The following is an 18,717-nucleotide window of genomic DNA, read 5'->3' on the forward strand; positions in this document are numbered from 1 at the left end:
TGGTTTTGCTTTTAGAGTGGACTAAAATACTTCATGTTTGCAGCAGCCCACCTCCCTCCTTCGTGTGGCCCCAGCCTGTGACCCAGCAGTTGGCACCAGGGGAAAAGGAATCCTCCGCTCGGGGCAAACACACGGGACGCACGCCATCTGCCAAAGTTCACAAGATAAGACTTTTCATTTCATTGTGATCGCCAAGTGTTTGCAATCACCGGATCATCTCATGATCTACTGTACGACTGCATTCGGTAAATGATTGAAGGTCGAACGAGGGCGAGTTCAGAGAAAGCTTTTCTTCTCACAGGATTATCTTTTCATTAAATTTAAACAGAACTGAAAGCAACTTTATGTTCATTAACCTCTTAACCCCACCAACATATCCCGTCGTAACCTAAAGCGTAGACTTCCAGGAGTTCACCTACATAAAGCTGTTTAACCAGTGGCCAAAGCAGCAATGAATGACATAAACTGAGCGTCATATCTTCTGTTCTCGTAGCCTTTTTTGAAGGCTGTATATGACTCCAAAGAAAGGCTCAGAGCGGCAGGTGCTGCTTCCCCCCCGCCTCAGCTGAGCGGGACAGAGGGACGCGCACTTCTCTATTTCTCTGCTTTATTAAAATCGACTGTTATATTCACCATAGCCCTTTTTGTTAAACTGTAGTAAAATGCAAAGAAAAGTGGAGTGAAGAGATTTGACAGGGGCTCATAGACATTAATTCACGCAGCTGTTTAGGTTGTTTTTTTCTTCCGCATTATGTTGCGCTGCTGCTGCTCACGTGCACTTGTAAACAACTCCTCGTGCTCGGCCACGGCTCGGTTCGTTTGTGTAAGTGTGAGCGCGGGCCGTTCGGGGCATCCAGGCCTTTCCTCAAACGAGCTGGAGAGTGGCAGGTTCGGATGTCCAGTGTGAGTGCGCCCTGAGTCAACAACTGGTGGCCAGACACGCCTCCTATGTATGACGCTTGCAAAACTTCACGCGCCAGCTAACAGGCGTTTGTCGCGAGTGTGAAGTATGTGAAGCGGCGTTGTTTGGCGTCCAACGAGAGGCAGATGGGGCGTGGACGCACCTTGACTCCAAGCTGTTCCTCCATACTGATACTGATTCATACATCGATGTCGACCTCCGGGCTGTGATCGCCAAAGCTAATATACATGTCAATACATTTTCCTAGTCGCCACTTTTGCCTGTTTGAGTCTGTCCAGGTTGAACTGCTCTTATGCCTTGCGTTGTTGCTGTCACTTTTTCACGTTCTTTTCCATCACAATTTTGCCACTTTTTTGTTGCAAAAATTAATCGCTTTCTTTTTTACTCTTTTGTTGCTCTTTTTGTTATGTTTTTGTTACATTTTCGGTTCCTTTTTGTTGCTCTTTTGTGGCTTTTTGTTGTCACTTTTTGACACATTTTTGTTGCATTTTCATCCTGGTTTTCTTCTAACATATGTCACAATTTTGATACTTTTTTCAAGAAGCTTTTAGATTTTAGTAATGGCAAATTGGAGAAAATGTGCTCGGTACCGGTGGGGGTTAAGAGGTTGAACTGGGTCAAAAGATAATAAACAAAATACTAACTAAGACCTAAACAAGGTCAAAAATCAGGACTAAAACTGACCGACCTAGACAATTATTTCAAGTAACATTACTCAACTGCATTTTTTCCCCTCCCAAGGATAGTTGGGAAAAAATAGGACCCCTAACCGGCTGATATATGTGTAGCATGTGGGTGACCTATTGCCCTCTTCACCGTGGTTACCGCATTCCAGAGATAACCAAAACCCCCACCTCAAGACCCCCAGACCATTTTATGGTTTTGGAATGTCTTCACTTCACGTCACAGATCAGGAGAAAAAGACTGTGATGATCTATCCTTTAACCCTCACAACCAGAGATGAGAACTCTCTATTGACCTTCGAATTGGACTAAAGACTGAATCTCAAACATCCGATTTGAGTAATAAGCCAATTCTTTAATTCATGGACAGTGAGAATGAACTCAACCGATCTGTTCTAATGATGAATTCTTCCCCAGGTCAAAAAGATGCAATGTACAAACATACTGTTCGAAATGTTGGAATGCATTTAGAAAGTTTGTGAAGTTGTTAATGTGTTTATCGCAATAGGAATGTATTTCATGAATTTCTCGCCAAGATAAGCCTTCCTCCCTTCCCACTTGGGCCCTAATAATATCGGGTTACGGACTGAATCATTGGTCCAAGAGTCCCGTGGAGGGCCGGCCTGGTATAAAAAAACTGGAGAGACGCTCTTGCTCTTCCTTTTGAATGCGCTTCTTGTGAGAGTGTGGTGGGACAGGAGGAGAGACGGAAGGGAGCACATGGACATCCCCCGCTGAACTCTGACCTCTCCTTTGTCTCAGATGGACCACAAGAACTTTAAGTTTGAGCCCGTCGTTTGACGTGATTTGTAACTATCTGTTACTTCTTTTAAGAACATTTGCATTTTTCCTACAAGACAACAACATTTTTGATCGCTGAGCTTTCAGCGAAACCAATTTGAGTCTAGCTGGTCAATCCAAACCCCAAGGCCCCGAGGAGCTGGAGAGAGAGGCCGTCGGACACCAGGACTTTGGAACGCCGGACCACAGTTGGCGTGGAAAACTTTTCTCACAGTCGTAAGCTCATAGACCTAGCTCAATAAGACTCACATAACTTCTCAGAAAACCACCTTATTGACTTTCAGATACAATTTTAGAACATTATATCTGATTATTCATCCTATTAGCCTTTTAGGTTATTCTGTTTGTACTTTAATATTTAATGCCGTCTGTTAATTGATTTTGATCATTAAACCTCCATAAACCACAGTTTGCTTTGGTAATGTCGGTGTTTATTATTTCAGAATAAGGGTCCATGTGTACGTTAAAGATCTTACTTCCTTCAGATAACTGTAGTTTAGCCTCCTATTCTTACTTTTATTTTGTTCGCCTTTCGAACTGGTGCCCCGTTAAATTTTAAGGCTAATCTACGACCTATTAATTAATTAATAAACAAATTAATTGATTAATAAACCCTCATACCCTACATATGTATACTGTGTACCAGAGTTAGGGTAGAATATTTAAAAGTAGGAAAAAAGAGTATAGTGTGAGTACTGTGTAACTGTGTAACAAATACTGTGTACTGTGTAACAAATCTACGTGTCACTGACGGCTGGTGAACATGGGCCTGTAGATACACTCTGTCACTGCATCCAACAGATCAGTTTGTGGATGCAAAACAACTTTCTCCAACTAAACTCAGACAAAACTGAGATCATTGTTTTTGGCCCACAGGCACAAAGACAAAGTGTTGTCAGTCACCTTGAGTCTCTCTCTCTAAAACCAAAAAATCAGGTTAGAAATCTAGGAGTGATCATGGACTCAGACCTGAACTTAAACAGCCACATCAAAGCAATAACATCAGCAGCTTTTTACCATCTGAAAAACATTGCTAAGATCAGAGGAATAGTGTCAAAACCAGACTTAGAGAGACTTATCCATGCATTTGTCTCCAGCAGGTTAGACTACTGTAACGGCCTACTCACTGGCCTCTCTAAACGAGCTATCAGACAGCTACAGTACATCCAGAACGCTGCTGCTCGAGTCCTGACAAGAACCAGGAAATATGACCATATTAGTCCAGTGCTCCGGTCTCTGCACTGGCTTCCTGTCACTCAGAGAATAGACTTTAAAACAGCTCTGCTCGTGTACAAGTCTTTTCATGGTTTAGCTCCAAAGTACATCTCTGACATGTTAGAGCCGTATGAACCATCTCGGGCCCTGAGAACTTCAGGGAGGGGCCTCCTGGTGGTTCCCAGAGTCAATAATAAACACGGTGAGGCAGCGTTTCAGTTTCATGCAGCTAAAATCTGGAACAGTCTTCACGAGGATGTGAGACAGGCCTCAACTCTGACAATGTTCAAATCCAGGCTGAAAACAGTTCTTTTTACCAATGCATATGACTGAAAGTATTTTATCTGCACTCTCGCCTTTTACTGTAATTGATTAATTTTATGTTGATGTTTTTATTGATTCTATTTGTTTTCAACTGTGAAGCACTTTGAATTGCCTTGTGTATGAATTGTGCTCTACAAATAAACTTGCCTTGCCTTGCCTTGTTTGAGCGTAAAAGTTTGATTTATGTTATGTAAACGATGAGATAGAAAACATGTGATAATTGTAACATTTTAAGGAAATACCATAACATTTGAATATATAAGAAATTACTATGAAAAATAAAGTAAACAAAACACAAAATTTATCAATTTTACATCAAAATGACATGTTTTCACTTAAAGATTTAAGTGAAAACATCACTGCCTGTATTCCTTCAGCAGATGGCGCCACCTTTCCCTTCTTACCGTTCATGTTGATCTCTGTGATGGTCCGCAGCAGACCCACATCGTAGTCGACGGTGGTGATGTTGTATTTGGGGTGACAGAGCACCTGCTGCGCCGCGTAGCGTCTCCCCGGGGAACCCTCTTCAGTGAACACCGAGTTCACTTGCACGAGCCAATCTGAGACGTTCAACCTTTCGCTGTGACTAATAAAGAGGAGGAAAAACTCTGTTAAAACTATTAAACATAAACGGTTGTTAAACACAAAAATAAAGCCACCAACTCATTTCGCCCAACAAATAGAATTTATTTCAATAATTCTTTTTCATTAAGGGCCCTTCACGTAACCATATTTAAATAGGGAAAAGGTGGAAAAGCTATCTTCACCTTGTTTGGAGCTACAGTGGAGAGGAGGAGAGGCTAAATGCTAACACTGTCTGTGCTGTGTTTACGTGACTGAGGACCAGACAGGTACAAATGAACTCGTCTAAGCTAAGGTAAGAACATATCACAGTATGTAACACAACTACAACTGCAAAACACAACTACAAAAATAGGATACAATTTACCAATGATATGCAAATGTTCCAAATTTTATCTTGGACGTCCATCTCACCCAGAGCTAAAAGCAGATCAAAGAAACTTTTCACCATAATAAATCTTTTTCGTAGCCCTCTGGGGTAATACAAGTGTTAATGGCATGATTGGGGGGTCTTTCAACTCCCCCTGATGTCTCTCGCCAGAAAACCACAATTTCAACTTTCCCTGCCTCCAACCCGGCAGCCCCAATAGTTTAGTTTAGTTTAGTTTAGTTTATTTATTTATTTGAACAGGGGCAGTGTACAATATACATTAACCTCAAAGGGAGAGATGCATTGTACCAGGTTATAGCACTTGTGCTAATTTCCACCTGCAGTCCCTGGGCAGACTGATGTCAACAAAGTCATAAAAATATTAATACAGAATAATACATTTCCCCAAAAACAGCATTAAAATCAACACACACTTCATTCATTCAAAGCATTAGATTTCACGCTCTTGCATACACACCAATTACAGGACATTATGGGAACAAGTTTGTTTTAAAATAAGCCATTTTTTAGCCTGGTGTGAAAAAGTGTTAAAATTTACACATGTGGTCAGCTCTGTTGGCAACATATTCCACTGTTTGATGGCCACACTGGAGAAAGCGGAGCTGCGGAGTGCGGATTTACACTGGGGGGTCCTACACTCGCCCCGAACAGTCGACCGAGTGGCTCGAGATGAAATTTCTGAGCTCAGTGAAATAAACTTTTTTAATGGAGGAGCTGCTGTACCATTAATTATCTTGAACAACAGACAGAGATTTGAATATATGATTATGTTTTCAAAACTTAATATACTATGTTTTTTAAGAATATGACAGTGATGATATAAGCGAGATTTTTTGTCATGAACTTTAAGAGAACTTTTGTACAATGACTCCAGGGGCCTTAATGCTGTTTTACAGGCCTGCGACCAACTCGTCATGCAGTAGCGAAAGTGCGGGATTATCATCGCATTTAGATAAAGATTAGAAGCATCTATAGTCAAAGAGTTTCTAATATATCTAAAATTCGCTATGTTAAATTTCAACGTATTGGTTAATTTTTTTATATGTTTTTTGAAATTTAAATTTGGGTCCAGAATGACTCCTAAGTATTTAATTTGGTCTACATTTGAGATTTCCTGACCTTCAATGGTGATTTTTGGTCCAGTCTCACATAGTGAGGATTTAGAGCGATTTGTGAAAAACATAGAAACCGTTTTGTCAATATTCAAGGTTAAATGAGAGTTTTTCAACCAAATAGAAATGTTTTTCATTTCCTCGGTTAACTTTTGGGTAACCTCTTTAACAGTTTTCCCATGAATATACACCACAGTGTCATCAGCATACATTATCATTTTGGCATTTATACAAACAGATGGAAAGTCATTAATATAAAGAGAAAACAGCAAGGGCCCTAATATAGAACCCTGCGGCACTCCCATAGTGCATGCTCGTAAGGGAGATGATACATTATTTACTGATACACACTGTTGCCTTGCACTGAGGTAAGATTGAATCCATTTTATTGTACTTGTGCTTATGGAGAAATTTGTTAACTTATCTATCAGTAGTTCATGATTTACTGTATCAAAGGCCTTACGCAAGTCAAGAAAGACCGCCCCTACAACTCCTCCACTATCCAGACTGGACTTTATTTCCTCTATTAAGTAGCAGCATGCAGTCTCCGTTGAGTATCGTTTTCTGAAACCAAACTGGAGAGGATGTAGTGCAGCATTGTAATCAAGATGTTCCACAAGCTGCGCTGCAACAACTTTTTCGAAGATTTTGGAGATAGTAGGAAGGATGCTTATAGGTCGATAGTTAGAGACCTGGAGCTTGTCTCCTGACTTGTGTATAGGCTTTACCATAGCTGTTTTCAGCACTGTAGGAAAAATACTCTCATTTATAGACTGATTTATGACTTTAGTTAGCACTGGGGTTAAAATGTCCTTGTATTCTTTTAAAAACACAGTGTCAATGGCAAAAATATCTTTAGATTTACTATTATTTAAGTGCAATATTACTTTTAAAACTGCACCTTCAGCTACATTTGATAATTTAAGGAACGACTCATCACAATTAAAATTATATACACAATTTGGTTTCGGGAACGTATCTGCCAGATCCCGCACGGAATTTAAAAAATAATCATTAAAATGTATTGCCACCTCTGTATTGTCATTTTGAGTAGTTCCATTTATTTTAAGTTGTACATGGTCACAATTTGTTTTTTCTTTCCCAAGTAATTTATCCATGCTTTTCCAAAGAAGTTTACTATTACCTTTTGCATCTTTAATCAAATTTAGATAAAAGTTTGCCTTGGCTTTTCTAAGCTGCATGGTAACCTTGTTCCTTAGGCTTTTATATACATAATGATCAGTGGTCAATTTTGATTTAAGAAAGGTTTTAAGAGCCAGGTCTCTCTGCTTCATTAGATCCCACAGGGGGCTACTAAACCATGGCAGTTTCTTTTTGTTAGTTTTGTTTCTCTTTAATTCTGTATATTTGGCAACAGTCTCCTGTAAAGTTACAGTAATATTACTGCATGTATGCTCACAGCCTTTACTGTCAACTTTGCACTCCCAATCTATTTCCTTTAGATCATTCATCAGTGCTGTCTGATTTCTCTTAGGAACATGGAGAATTTTGTTTTGACTATTTGTTTGCTGTTTGTCCCTGTACCGGGATTTATTCATTTTTCTAGCAACTAGAGTGAGGTTGTGATCTGACAAACCTGTTATTAAGTTGTATGTTTTGGTAACCCTATCTGGTTTATTTGTAAATATTAAATCAATCAAGGTTTGGGAGTTTTTTGTTAGTCTAGTTGGCCTGTTTATCATTTGAGTCATTTGTACTGAGTTTGTGATATCCTTAAGTTTTTTCTTTTTTGTTTTGTCAAGCCAGTTGATATTCAGATCGCCCATTAACAGAGTTTCCTTTCTTTCATATTTTTTAAGTGTTTCAGCTAAGCCAGAAAAAAAATCATTTGCCGCATTTGGTGGTCGATATACAGCAAGTAAAATGAATGACATTTGTGCTGAAAGGGTTATAGTAACACCGACGCACTCCAAAGTTTTCACTGGAATGTCAATTTGGTGACTAGTGAAGCAGTCTTTCACGTAGATTAAGACTCCGCCCCCTTTCCCCTTCCCTCTGTCCCGTCTGTAAACATTGTATCCTGGAATTGTAAACACGGATAGAGGAGTCGTGGATGTTAACCAAGTCTCTGTAAGACACAGGTAATCAAGATTTGAATCCAAAAGTAAATGTTCCAACTGTTCCGTTTTTGAAATCACACTGCGTATGTTTATATGTCCGCCGAATATTCCTTTCGGTTTGGTTTTGGGGTTCCATAGTACTGACGCATGATTAACTGTTTGAAAAAGTTTAGTGTTTCGTTGTTTGGAGGTAATAATGGTCTGCAGCGAGCCGAGTTCTGTAGTTTTGGACGCACAGCATGCTAAGATGTTACCTTGTAGCATGGAGGTCACTGGTGTTGCCGTGGATGTATCCAGCTGCGGTGAAAGTTGTGAGACCATAGGGCCAGGATTTGCATGGACATCTCCGCATAGTAGTAACATAATGCAAAGAATCCTCGCATATCCCCGCTGAACTGCTGCGTGACGAGCCACTCTCCGTGCGCGTAGCTGTCTGCGGTGGTCATCCTGGCAAACGGCTTGCCCACCGTCCAGCACATTAGAGTAGATTATATACTGGCTCCACGAGTCCAAAGGAACAGCGAGCATCTTTGGCACGCCGCCAAGTGAGGTTGAGCGTTCACGAGCGGCTACCCAGCTCCCAAAAATTTGCGTAGTAGTGAGAGCCAACAGGCAAAACAACACAAATAGCACACCTAAGGCCCGGGCATTGATATCTTTTGTCAATGGCCACAATGTCCAGGTTGTTACGGTAGTTGTTATATCGGGCGGCTTCCCAGATTTCTTTAGGAAAGGTAAAGCATCAGCGCCTGCCAAGCTGCTGCTACCTGCCGCCGCCATTCCCCAATACACACTAATGTCTTCCTCGTTACTCTCAGTTGCTACAAAGTCACGTTTGGCTCACATTTCTGAGGTTTGTGACATGGTACAGGTAAGTCCTGACTGATTTCTGTCTACAGCTTTCGGTTTGTTGATGAACATTTTGCAAAACGTTGTTTGGTTTATCACGATCAGAAGGAGGAACTACAAGGTTAAATACACACACACAAACTTTTTTGTCCACATAAAAAGTTACATTATGCACCTTTAAACACCATTAGATCATCGCAAATCCTGCAAAATCTCTCCCAGATTGTTTACCCTGATGGGATCAAATTAAGCACTGATCCCACCCCTCCAAAATAATTTTCATTTTTGACCAGATTGTGCAGAAAATGTATTTTCCCTCTGATTTTTGTGTTGTATTCCTTGGCTTTATCAAGTATTCTACAATACGACCCTACTGCAACATACAGTCAGTATGATGAAAATATCAGCTGACCTGAAACCAAAGATGTACAACACATAATAGTGCATTAGAAGGTGATGTTTCATGAGCAATAAAACTAATAAATCAGGTAACCTGGACCTGCAAGTGAGTTTTCAAAGAGCATTTATGTTTTTCCAAGGTTAGTGAACATAAATGGTCATCAGTACCAGTTTAGAAGAGTGGTACATTTACTGATTTGCAGATTATTTTGAAAAGTGGACAATGACATCATACAAAATGTATGAGGGACAATAAAATGAGTCTGATGGCCACATTTGGCCCCAGGCCACACTTTGGGCACCCCTGCTTTACAATGACAGTCCCACTGCAATAATAGCCGTGTCGGTGTCTGATTATCAGTAGCATGTTTACTCAGTATTTTTACACCATTTAGTTGCGTCTGTGAATGCTGCGTTCGAGTGAACTGCAGAGCTTGTTTTTGGCCGAGATGTGACATTATTGTCCCCACTTGGTTTGTGTTCATGTGATTTTTATGTCAGAAAGTTGGGCTTTTGAGGACAGCAAATAAAAACAGTATTTTATCTGATTCACAGAATTAACATTTAAATTTGGTGTCAGCATCTCAAAAGCTAAACCTTGGTTTAATACATGTATAAAATATCAGGTACATTTTAATTTTTGTTTTATTATTTTCTCTCACTATTAAGTTTCTCTGAGGACAACATCTCGCACTAAACTCAAGAAAGTTTCACTAAAAAACTCAAATGAAATGATGGATGAACAAAGAAGAAGACGAAGAAGACGAAGAAGAAGAACTTTAACAGATATGTACAAAGCCTTTGGGGAGAGAGTAGGCTACAGTTTGGTGACCCCAGCTAAAGAATGAAGGGATTTACATTTACTCTGTGTTTTACCTGACAAAGCAGTGGGCAGCCGTAAGGACCCAGCGCGATGAGATGATGCTTCCTCCGCAGATGGGCCACCCCTTCCACTGCATGCTGCCCATCCACTTCCACTCTCCTCTGGGCGCATATGAGCCTCCCACTATCCGCTGTCTGTCGCCCAAGTGGGCCAAGTTACAATCTGCAAATGGAAGCGCATAGAGGACATTCATCTACAGAATTTCTTTTTCCAAATTGGCAGCCTATGGAGTGAATGAATCTAAAAGCTTTTTGAAAAAAACATCAAAACAGCAACGAAAACGAGGATGAAAATAAGTGACACAAAAAAAGAGCCACAAAAACAGACTAAAAAGGGACAAAAAAGCAAGGAAAATGTGATGAAAAAGGCAACAAAAACGAAGAAAATAAGACAAAAAACTACGAAGACCAGACATAAAAAGAGACGAAAACACGAAGCAACAAAAGAGTAAATAGAAACAATAACACAATCAAAAAAGCGACACAGAAACTAACTAGAAACTTTTGCAGTGGCTGCACCATTGCGATTGACTGCGAAATTGCGGGAAGCGAATGCAGAAATTGCATAAAGTGTTCAAATTGCATAAATTGGTTAATTTGTAAAAGGTAAAATACATAAAATGTCATGTTGCATAAACTTAAGATTGCATAAACTGTGTAAACTGCATAAACTGGTAAAATGCATGAATGTGTTAATTAGCATAAATTATGTTAATTGTATGAACTCTTTAATGCTCATAAATCCTAAATGGCACAAACTCTTAAGTTGCATAACATTCCTTAAAGTGGTTAATTTGCAATTATTAATATTGCATAAACTTTTTAAATTCCATAAACTGGTCAAACTGTTGAAATGGCAGAAGCTTCACAAATGGCTGAAAGGCCTGGAGTCTCTCCATTGGCCGGATTCCCCCATACACACTAATGGGCCAGACGCCACATACACACCAAGGCAAACATTTTCATGACACTCTCCTACAGCTGCAACTGCACTCATGGTAATGCTGAAAGCGCTGCTAACAGCTATGGCAAAAAAGTCACTGATTCAAATCACCTTGAGGTCAGAGTGTAAAAAGGGCTGCTTTAAAGTGACGCTGGTACTCCAGTGAGTGACCATAGTACTCTATATTCATATTTTACATAACACTATTTTATGATGAAAAGAGACCAAACTGACACAATGCTGCTTAACTGGATCTTCCATTCCATGTGGACTTCTTTTTGTAAGGATTTGGTTTTTGTTTCATTTTTGCCATATCTGCTACCTCCGCATTAAGAATTCCCTGTCCCATTTCTATTTATGAACATGAAAACAGCTCTGTTTATCTCATATATTGGTTGACGACATTGGCAGTGCAGTACGTTTAGAGCACTCTCTGGTCAACACTTACCTCCAGTGTTGTTTTGGTTGGTCTGATTAGCTGGATTTTGGGACATAGAAAGAATCTCAGTCGTTTCCTTGCAGTCTATCATCAATCCAAAGGGATCATGGCTCTCCGGAAACGCAACAAACTTGACTGGAAGAGGGAGATAAAGAGAGATTCAAAGTTCAGAAAACAGTTGGGCAACTTTTTGACTGTTAATGTTGTGAGATCTAACTGGAATATAAAAACAATGGAGCCTGTAACTGGGACAACTGTAATAATCTCTGTCCCTCCAGGGTGCAGCTTTTCACTTCATAAATGATTCAGATTTGGTCTAAATTAATGAGAGGGGGCTCATGAGAGGATACTATCTGATATTTGAAATTTGCAAAACCAATTAGAGTGGATTCATCGCAGTAATGCCCAAAGTATCATTCCAGGATGTTGCGTCAGAGAGTGCGCGCTCCCAGTCCTGACTTTTTACATTGATTTTCAAGTCACAGAACCACAGTTTATGCCATCATTTTGGTCATTTCAATGAACAACAGTAAATATTGTTGAGCAATGTCATAAGTTTCTAATAAATTTAATAACAGTTTGAATCTAATTTGATGCTTTTCAAAACTTCTTAACCCCCACCTAGTGTTAAGAGGTTAATGACATTGATTTTGGAGAAAATTAATCACTTTGAATGCTTTTTAATGCCCCGCATGAACCCTGAAATGAACATTTTTGAAAAGTGCACGGCAGACTCTCCTCTCCTTCAAACTATTTTAATCTTACGTTACCCATTATCTTCCACACAAAAACACAAAATGTTTTAACATGTCACAGTCCATCAGTAACTTACCCTCAAATAACGTGAGGTGAGATTAGCACACTCTTGTACACATTACACGTCTGTTTTGCATTTTTATGTGTGTGTGTGTTCAGTGAATCATCATATAATTCCATCCATCCATCCATTTTCTTCCGCTTTATCCGTGGCCGGGTCCATAATTCCATTTCACTTTAAGATCTAAACATCTCGTTGATCAAATAAGACGTCTGAAGAACAACACGCACATCTTTTCACGTTAAAGTACTTAGAAGTTTCTAAACATCTCTCAGACTTACACCACAGCCTTCACCATCTGGCACATTTTGTCATTTGAAGATTTAGCAGCAGTAGAACTAATAACTTGCATCCAAAGACATCTGTGCTAATGCCAGTGGTAATCTGGGTAATCTCTAGTTATTCTGATATTTCCATCCATCCATTTTTTTTCTTCCATTTTATCCGGGGCCGGGTCACGGGGGCAGCAGTCTCAGCAGAGATGCCCAGACTTCCCGATCCACGGACACCTCCTCCAGCTGTTCTGGGGGGACCCCGAGGCGACACCAGGCCAGCTCGGAGACATAGTCCCACCAGCGTGCCCTGGGCCTTCCACGAGGCCTTGTCCCACTAGGACATGCCTGGAACACCTACCGCGGGAGGCAACCAGGAGGCATCCAGAACAGATTTCTTAGCCACCCCAGCTGGCTCCTTTCGACGTGAAGGAGCAGCGACTCTACTCCGAGCTCCTCCCGGGTAACTGAGCTCCTCACCCGATCTCGAAGGGTGTGCCCAGCCACCCTGCGGAGAAAACTCATTTCGGCTGCTTGTATTCGCGATCTTGTCCTTTCGGTCATGACCCAAATCTCATGACCATAGGTGAGAGTGGGAACGTAGATCGATCGATAAATCGAGAGCTTTGCCCCGACTCAGCTCCCTCTTCACCACGACAGACCGATACAGCGACCGCATCACTGCTGACTCCGCATCGATCCGTCTGTCGATCTCACACTCCATCTGTCCTTCACTCGTGAACAAGACCCCAAGATACTTGAACTCCACTTGAGGTAAGGACTCTCCACCGACCTGTAGAGGGGAAGCCACCTTTTTCCGGTGGAGAACCATGGCCTCAGATTTGGAGGGGCTGATCCTCTTCCCGGCCGCTACACACTCAGCTGCAAACCGCCCCAGAGCAGCTGAAGGTCCTGATTTGTTAAAGCCAACAGAACACCATCAGCCGCAAACAGCAGAGATGAGATCCTGAGGGTCCCAAACCGAACACCCTCCGGCCCCTGGCTGTGCCTAGGAATTCTGTCCATAAAGGTAATGAACAGAACCGGTGACAAAGGGCAGCCCTGGCGGAGACCAACACGCACCGGGAACAGGTCTGACTTACTGCTGGCAATGCGAACCAAGCTCCTGCTGCGGTCATACAGGCAACGGACAGCCCTTAGCAGAGGGCCCCGGACCCCATACTCCCGGAGCAACCCCCACAGGGCACCACGAGGGACACGGTCGAACGCTTTCTCCAGATCCACAAAACACATGTGGACTGGTTGGTCGAACTCCCACAAACCCTCGAGCACTCGATGAAGGGTATAGAGCTGGTCCAGTGTGCCACGACCAGGATGAAAACCGCATTGTTCCTCCTGAATCCAAGGTTCAACTATCGGCCGGATCCTCCTCTCCAGCACCCTGGAGTAGACCTTACCGGGGAGGCTGAGGAGTGTGATCCCTCTGTAATTGGAGCACACCCTCCGATCCCCCTTCTTGAAGAGAGGGACCGCCACCCCGGTCTGCCAATCCAGGGGCACTGTCCCCGACCGCCACGCAATGTTGCAGAGACGTGTCAGCCAAGACAGTCCTACAACATCCAGAGACTTAAGGTACTCAGGATGAATCTCATCCACTCCCGGAGCCTTGCCACCAAGGAGCTTTCTCACCACCTCGGTGACTTCAGCCTGGGTGATGGGCAAGCCCAGCCCACCCCCGAGTCCCCAGCCTCTGCTTCCTCGTCGGAAGACGTGACGGTGGTATTGAGGAGATCCTCGAAGTCCTCCTTCCACCGCCCGACAACATCCCCAGTCGAGGTGAGCAACTCCCCACCCGCACCGTAAACAGTGTTGGTGAAGAACTGCTTCCCCCTCCTGAGACGTCGGATGATTTGCCAGAATCTCCTCGAGGCTGACCAATAGTCGTCCTTCATGGCTTCTCCGAACTCCTCCCAGACCCGAGTTTTTGTCTCTGTGACCGCCCGAGCTGCAGCACGCTTGGCCTGCCGGTACCTCTCAGCTGCCTCAGGAGTCCCACAAGCCAACAAGGCCAGGTAGGACTCCTTCTTCAGCTTGACGGCATCCCTTATTTCCGGGCGCCACCACCGGGTTCGGGGATTGCCGCCACGACAGGCACCAGAGACCTTACGGCCACAACTACGAGCGGCCGCATCGACAATGGAGGAGGAGAACAGGGTCCACTCGGACTCCGTGTCCCCAGCCTCCCTCGGAATCTGGGTGAGGCTCTTCCGGAGGTGGGAGTTGAAGACCCCACTGACAGAGGGATCCACCAGACGTTCCCAACAGACCCTCACAACACGTTTGGGCCTGCCAGGTCTGACCGGCTTCCTCCCCTGCCAGCGGATCCAGGTCACCACCAGGTGGTGATCAGTTTACAGCTCAGCCCCTCTCTTCACCCGAGTGTCCGAGACACGTGGCCGGAGATCAGACGACACAACTACAAAGTCGATAATCGACCTCCTGCCTAGGTTGTCCTGGTGCCACGTGCACTTATGGACAGTGGACACCCTTGTGCTCGAACATGGTGCTATGGACAAACCGTGACTAGCACAGAAGCCCGACAACAGAACACCACTCGGGTTCAGATCGGGGAGGCCGTTCTTCCCAATCACTCCCTCCCAGGTCTCACTGTTGTTATCCACGTGGGCGTTGAAGTCCCCCAGTAGAACAATGGAGAAGGCCGAGTACTCTGCACCAATGTTGGGCCCGTAGGCCGAGACAATGGTGAGAGACCTGTCCCCAACCCGAAGGCGTAGGGACGCGACCCTCTCGTCTACCGGGGTTAACTCCAACACGTGACGGCTGAGCTGGGGGGATATGAGCAAACCCACCCCAGCCCGCCGCCTCTCCCCGTGGGCAACTCCAGAAAAACGGAGAGTGCAGCCTCTCTCCAGGAGTTGGGATCCAGAACCCAAGCTGTGCGTGGAGGTGAGCCCGACTATATCTAGCCGGTATCTCTCAACCTCCCGCACAAGCTCAGGCTCCTTCCCCCCCAGCGAAGTGTAGTTCCAAGTCCCGAACGCCAGAAGCTGTGCATGTGGACCAGGTCGTCGAGGCACCTGCCTCTGACCGCTACCCAGTCCTCTCCGCACCCGACCCCCACGGATCCGTCTGTGGGTGGTGGGTCCACAGGAGGGCGGGCACACGGGCAGTCCCTTCGGGCTGTTCCCGGCCGGGCCCCGTGGGCAGAGGCCCGGCCACCAGACGCTCGCGTTCGGGCCCCAACCCCAGGTCTGGCGGCTCCAGGGTGGGGCCCCGGCTGCGCCATGCCGGGCGACGTCACGGTCCTTACGTGTTTCACATCCATATGAGTCTTTTGAACTGCTCTTCGTCTGACCCGTCACCTCGGACCTGTTTGCCATGGGAGACCCTACCAGGGGCATAAAGCCCCAGACAACATAGCTCCTCGGATCATTCGGGCACTCAAACAACCCCACCACGTTAAGGTAGCAGTTCACGGGGCTGTCTGATATTAGTTTGATTTATAAATCTAAGTGCTGCAGACGGCAGAATGAAGACTTACTTAGCAGCGCAGCGAGGACGACCAGTATGACGGTGATAGTTATGCCCAGAATCAAAAGGAGGTTACGGCGTGTGCAGCGGCGAGAACTCTGTTCTGCAAAACCAAAACAAATACGGTCAGTAAAGCAGGAGTTTTCCATTTGTGTAACTTGTGAATATCATGACATTAGAAAGGTATAAGTGGATCAGGTTTTTTTTTTTGGGGGGGGGGGTATATAGACCTAAAACACTGCATGCTTATCATTAGTGATAACTTCACACTTCCCTGAAAATGATTTAACACAAGAGTCTTTGACGATTTTCAAACCAAAGCCCCCAAACTGACGACAATATGAGCCTGGGACGGCCAACTTTCAGTCATTTTATTTACATTTCCACTTCAGTTGGATCTTGTGTTTGATAGTTTTGCTTGAATGTAATTATCCTGCAGTGTAAGACATGCACATTTAACAGAAAATAATTTTAGGTCAAATTGGATGAAAGTAGGGGAGATGGGGGCTATTTGTCACATTGCTGTTTTATAGCCACACAGACGATGTGAAAAGTGGCTAAATCATACAACTCAGTTTCCCACAAATCGAGAAAGAAGAGTTCTTTTGGAAAATTGGTGATTTTCACTTTTTTGCCGAATCATTCAGTTGAGACATTTTGGGATTGGTAAGAATAATCGAACGAATAATGCAATGTACAGTGTCTTGGAAAAAAATAATTAAAACATGCAAAACAAACACTTTTTAATATTATTACCTACTCATATGTTACAAACATTTACAAAAACTATGTCTGGACATAAAAACTGTTATCATCATACCTGGCTCCTCAGCTTGGGCATCTTTGGGCAGCATTAGGCTCGGCGCCCCCTCTTCCACTGGGCCCCCATTTGACGGCTTCCTCTGCACCAACTCTCCCGGCACATCGGTGGGCAGCGGTGCGATCCCGTCTGATGGGCAGCTGACCGTGGGGGGATTCTTAGAGCAGACGGCGTCGTTGCAATGTGCGTCCTCCACTTGCGCGCAAACAGTGGGCAGATCGGGGTACAGTCTCCCAGTGGGATAACCGTCAGGGGCCAGTGTCATGACCGTGGAGGGGGGGGCTAGCGAAGGTGCGCTCGGTGTCTGGTCACTCCTGGGGTCAGCCGGTGGTACAGAGGTCAAAGGAGGGAGGATGCTCGGATCGATCGGTGCGATGGGAGGCAGGGGCTGCTCAGGGGTGCAGGGGTCGCTGCCTGTCGGGGAATATGGGCTGGCCATTTTGAGCACAACCGCATGAATACAGTCTCAAATGTATTAGGTTCAGAGCGTAGCCTCGGAACGGCACAGGACATAAGGAGCTTGTTGGGATCAGTGTGTCGGAGGACGGAAGAATGTCTGTCTCGAAAAAACAAACAGGAATATTAGATAAGTTACAATGGTTTTTAATGTGACAAAACAACAGGTACGCCTTTTAAATGTCCTAAATCATGCTTTATACAGGCTTTTTTCAGCTACTTCATTGCCTATTAATGGAGCTTTTGATCTGACTAATGGCTAAGAGGTGTTATCAGAGGAAAAGGGAGATGGATGGGTTAAAAATTGGTTAATGGGTTCTATTAAGCCTTCGTTCTCGCCTTTCTACGAGTGAAGTGGCCACGTGTGAGCCTTCTTTACGGTGTGCAGCATCATGTCCTGAATCTCACAAACATAAGGTGGAGAAAAGAAGTAAAAGGTCCATCAAAAGATGCATTAGATACTATTTTCTGCAACAGTAATGCAAGGAGGATAATTACAAGGCTCTTGGATGTGATTGTCAGTTTTTCATGCAACAACTCGGGTACATAAGAGTAAATGATCTGCCTGCTAAATGACTGATGAAAAACATTCACATTCCCATGACATCTGAGTGAGAGTTTAGAGATTTGGATGTTGCAAAGCCTGCCGACAAAATAAAAAAGTTAATCTGTGCAGTAAAAGCGCGCCATTGCCTAATTAATCTAAAATGTGAGCATGTTTCTAAGTGTAAGGGTAAAACATGGGAACACAGCTTAGTTAGCTCAAAGGGATGCAGAAGAAAACAAAAGAAATTGTGGGGATGCACAATGAGCTGATGTTTTTGCTAACACAGCCTGAAACCGGGCTATTCAATTCCTCACTGCCGAAATACGTGCTAGCCGAGGTCAGTGTTGATTTGAGCGGAACACTGGAGAAGGAGTGCAAGTTGGGACATAAACATGAAGTATTTCCCAGTATTTCAAGTTCCTTTAAACCTTTCTCAGTTCTATTGTATCGCTTTGAGTTGCACACAGAGCACATGGCTACAATATCAGTATTAAAATAGTACATACTTGTTTAGTGCTTCCGACAACCGCTGTTGGGCTCATTCATACCAGAGTTGTGACTGCTCTAAGGGCGACAGGGAAGCACTGCGAAGGCAATGCTTTCCTTGCAATAATGTTTTTAGCAGATGCAGAGCCTCCTCAGTGAGTGTATTTAAAGCTGTTGTGGAAG

The 18,717-nt window shown here is 43.8% G+C and overlaps 1 protein-coding gene across 1 annotated transcript; it reads right to left on the bottom strand.

The window, feature by feature from the left end:
- Nucleotides 1-205: 205 nt before the first annotated feature.
- Nucleotides 206-17,484, bottom strand: LOC306966756 (uncharacterized protein; the record flags this gene model as incomplete). Its single annotated transcript, XM_079561570.1, has 6 exons — nucleotides 206-291; nucleotides 4,350-4,531; nucleotides 10,236-10,404; nucleotides 11,633-11,758; nucleotides 16,236-16,328; nucleotides 17,046-17,484. 6 exons carry the CDS (start codon nucleotides 17,482-17,484, stop codon nucleotides 206-208), a joined length of 1,095 nt encoding a protein of 364 aa, XP_079417696.1.
- Nucleotides 17,485-18,717: the final 1,233 nt, after the last annotated feature.

Source organism: Gobius niger (assembly GCF_951799975.1).
Source record: "Gobius niger genome assembly, chromosome: 8".
NCBI lineage: Eukaryota > Metazoa > Chordata > Actinopteri > Gobiiformes > Gobiidae > Gobius > Gobius niger.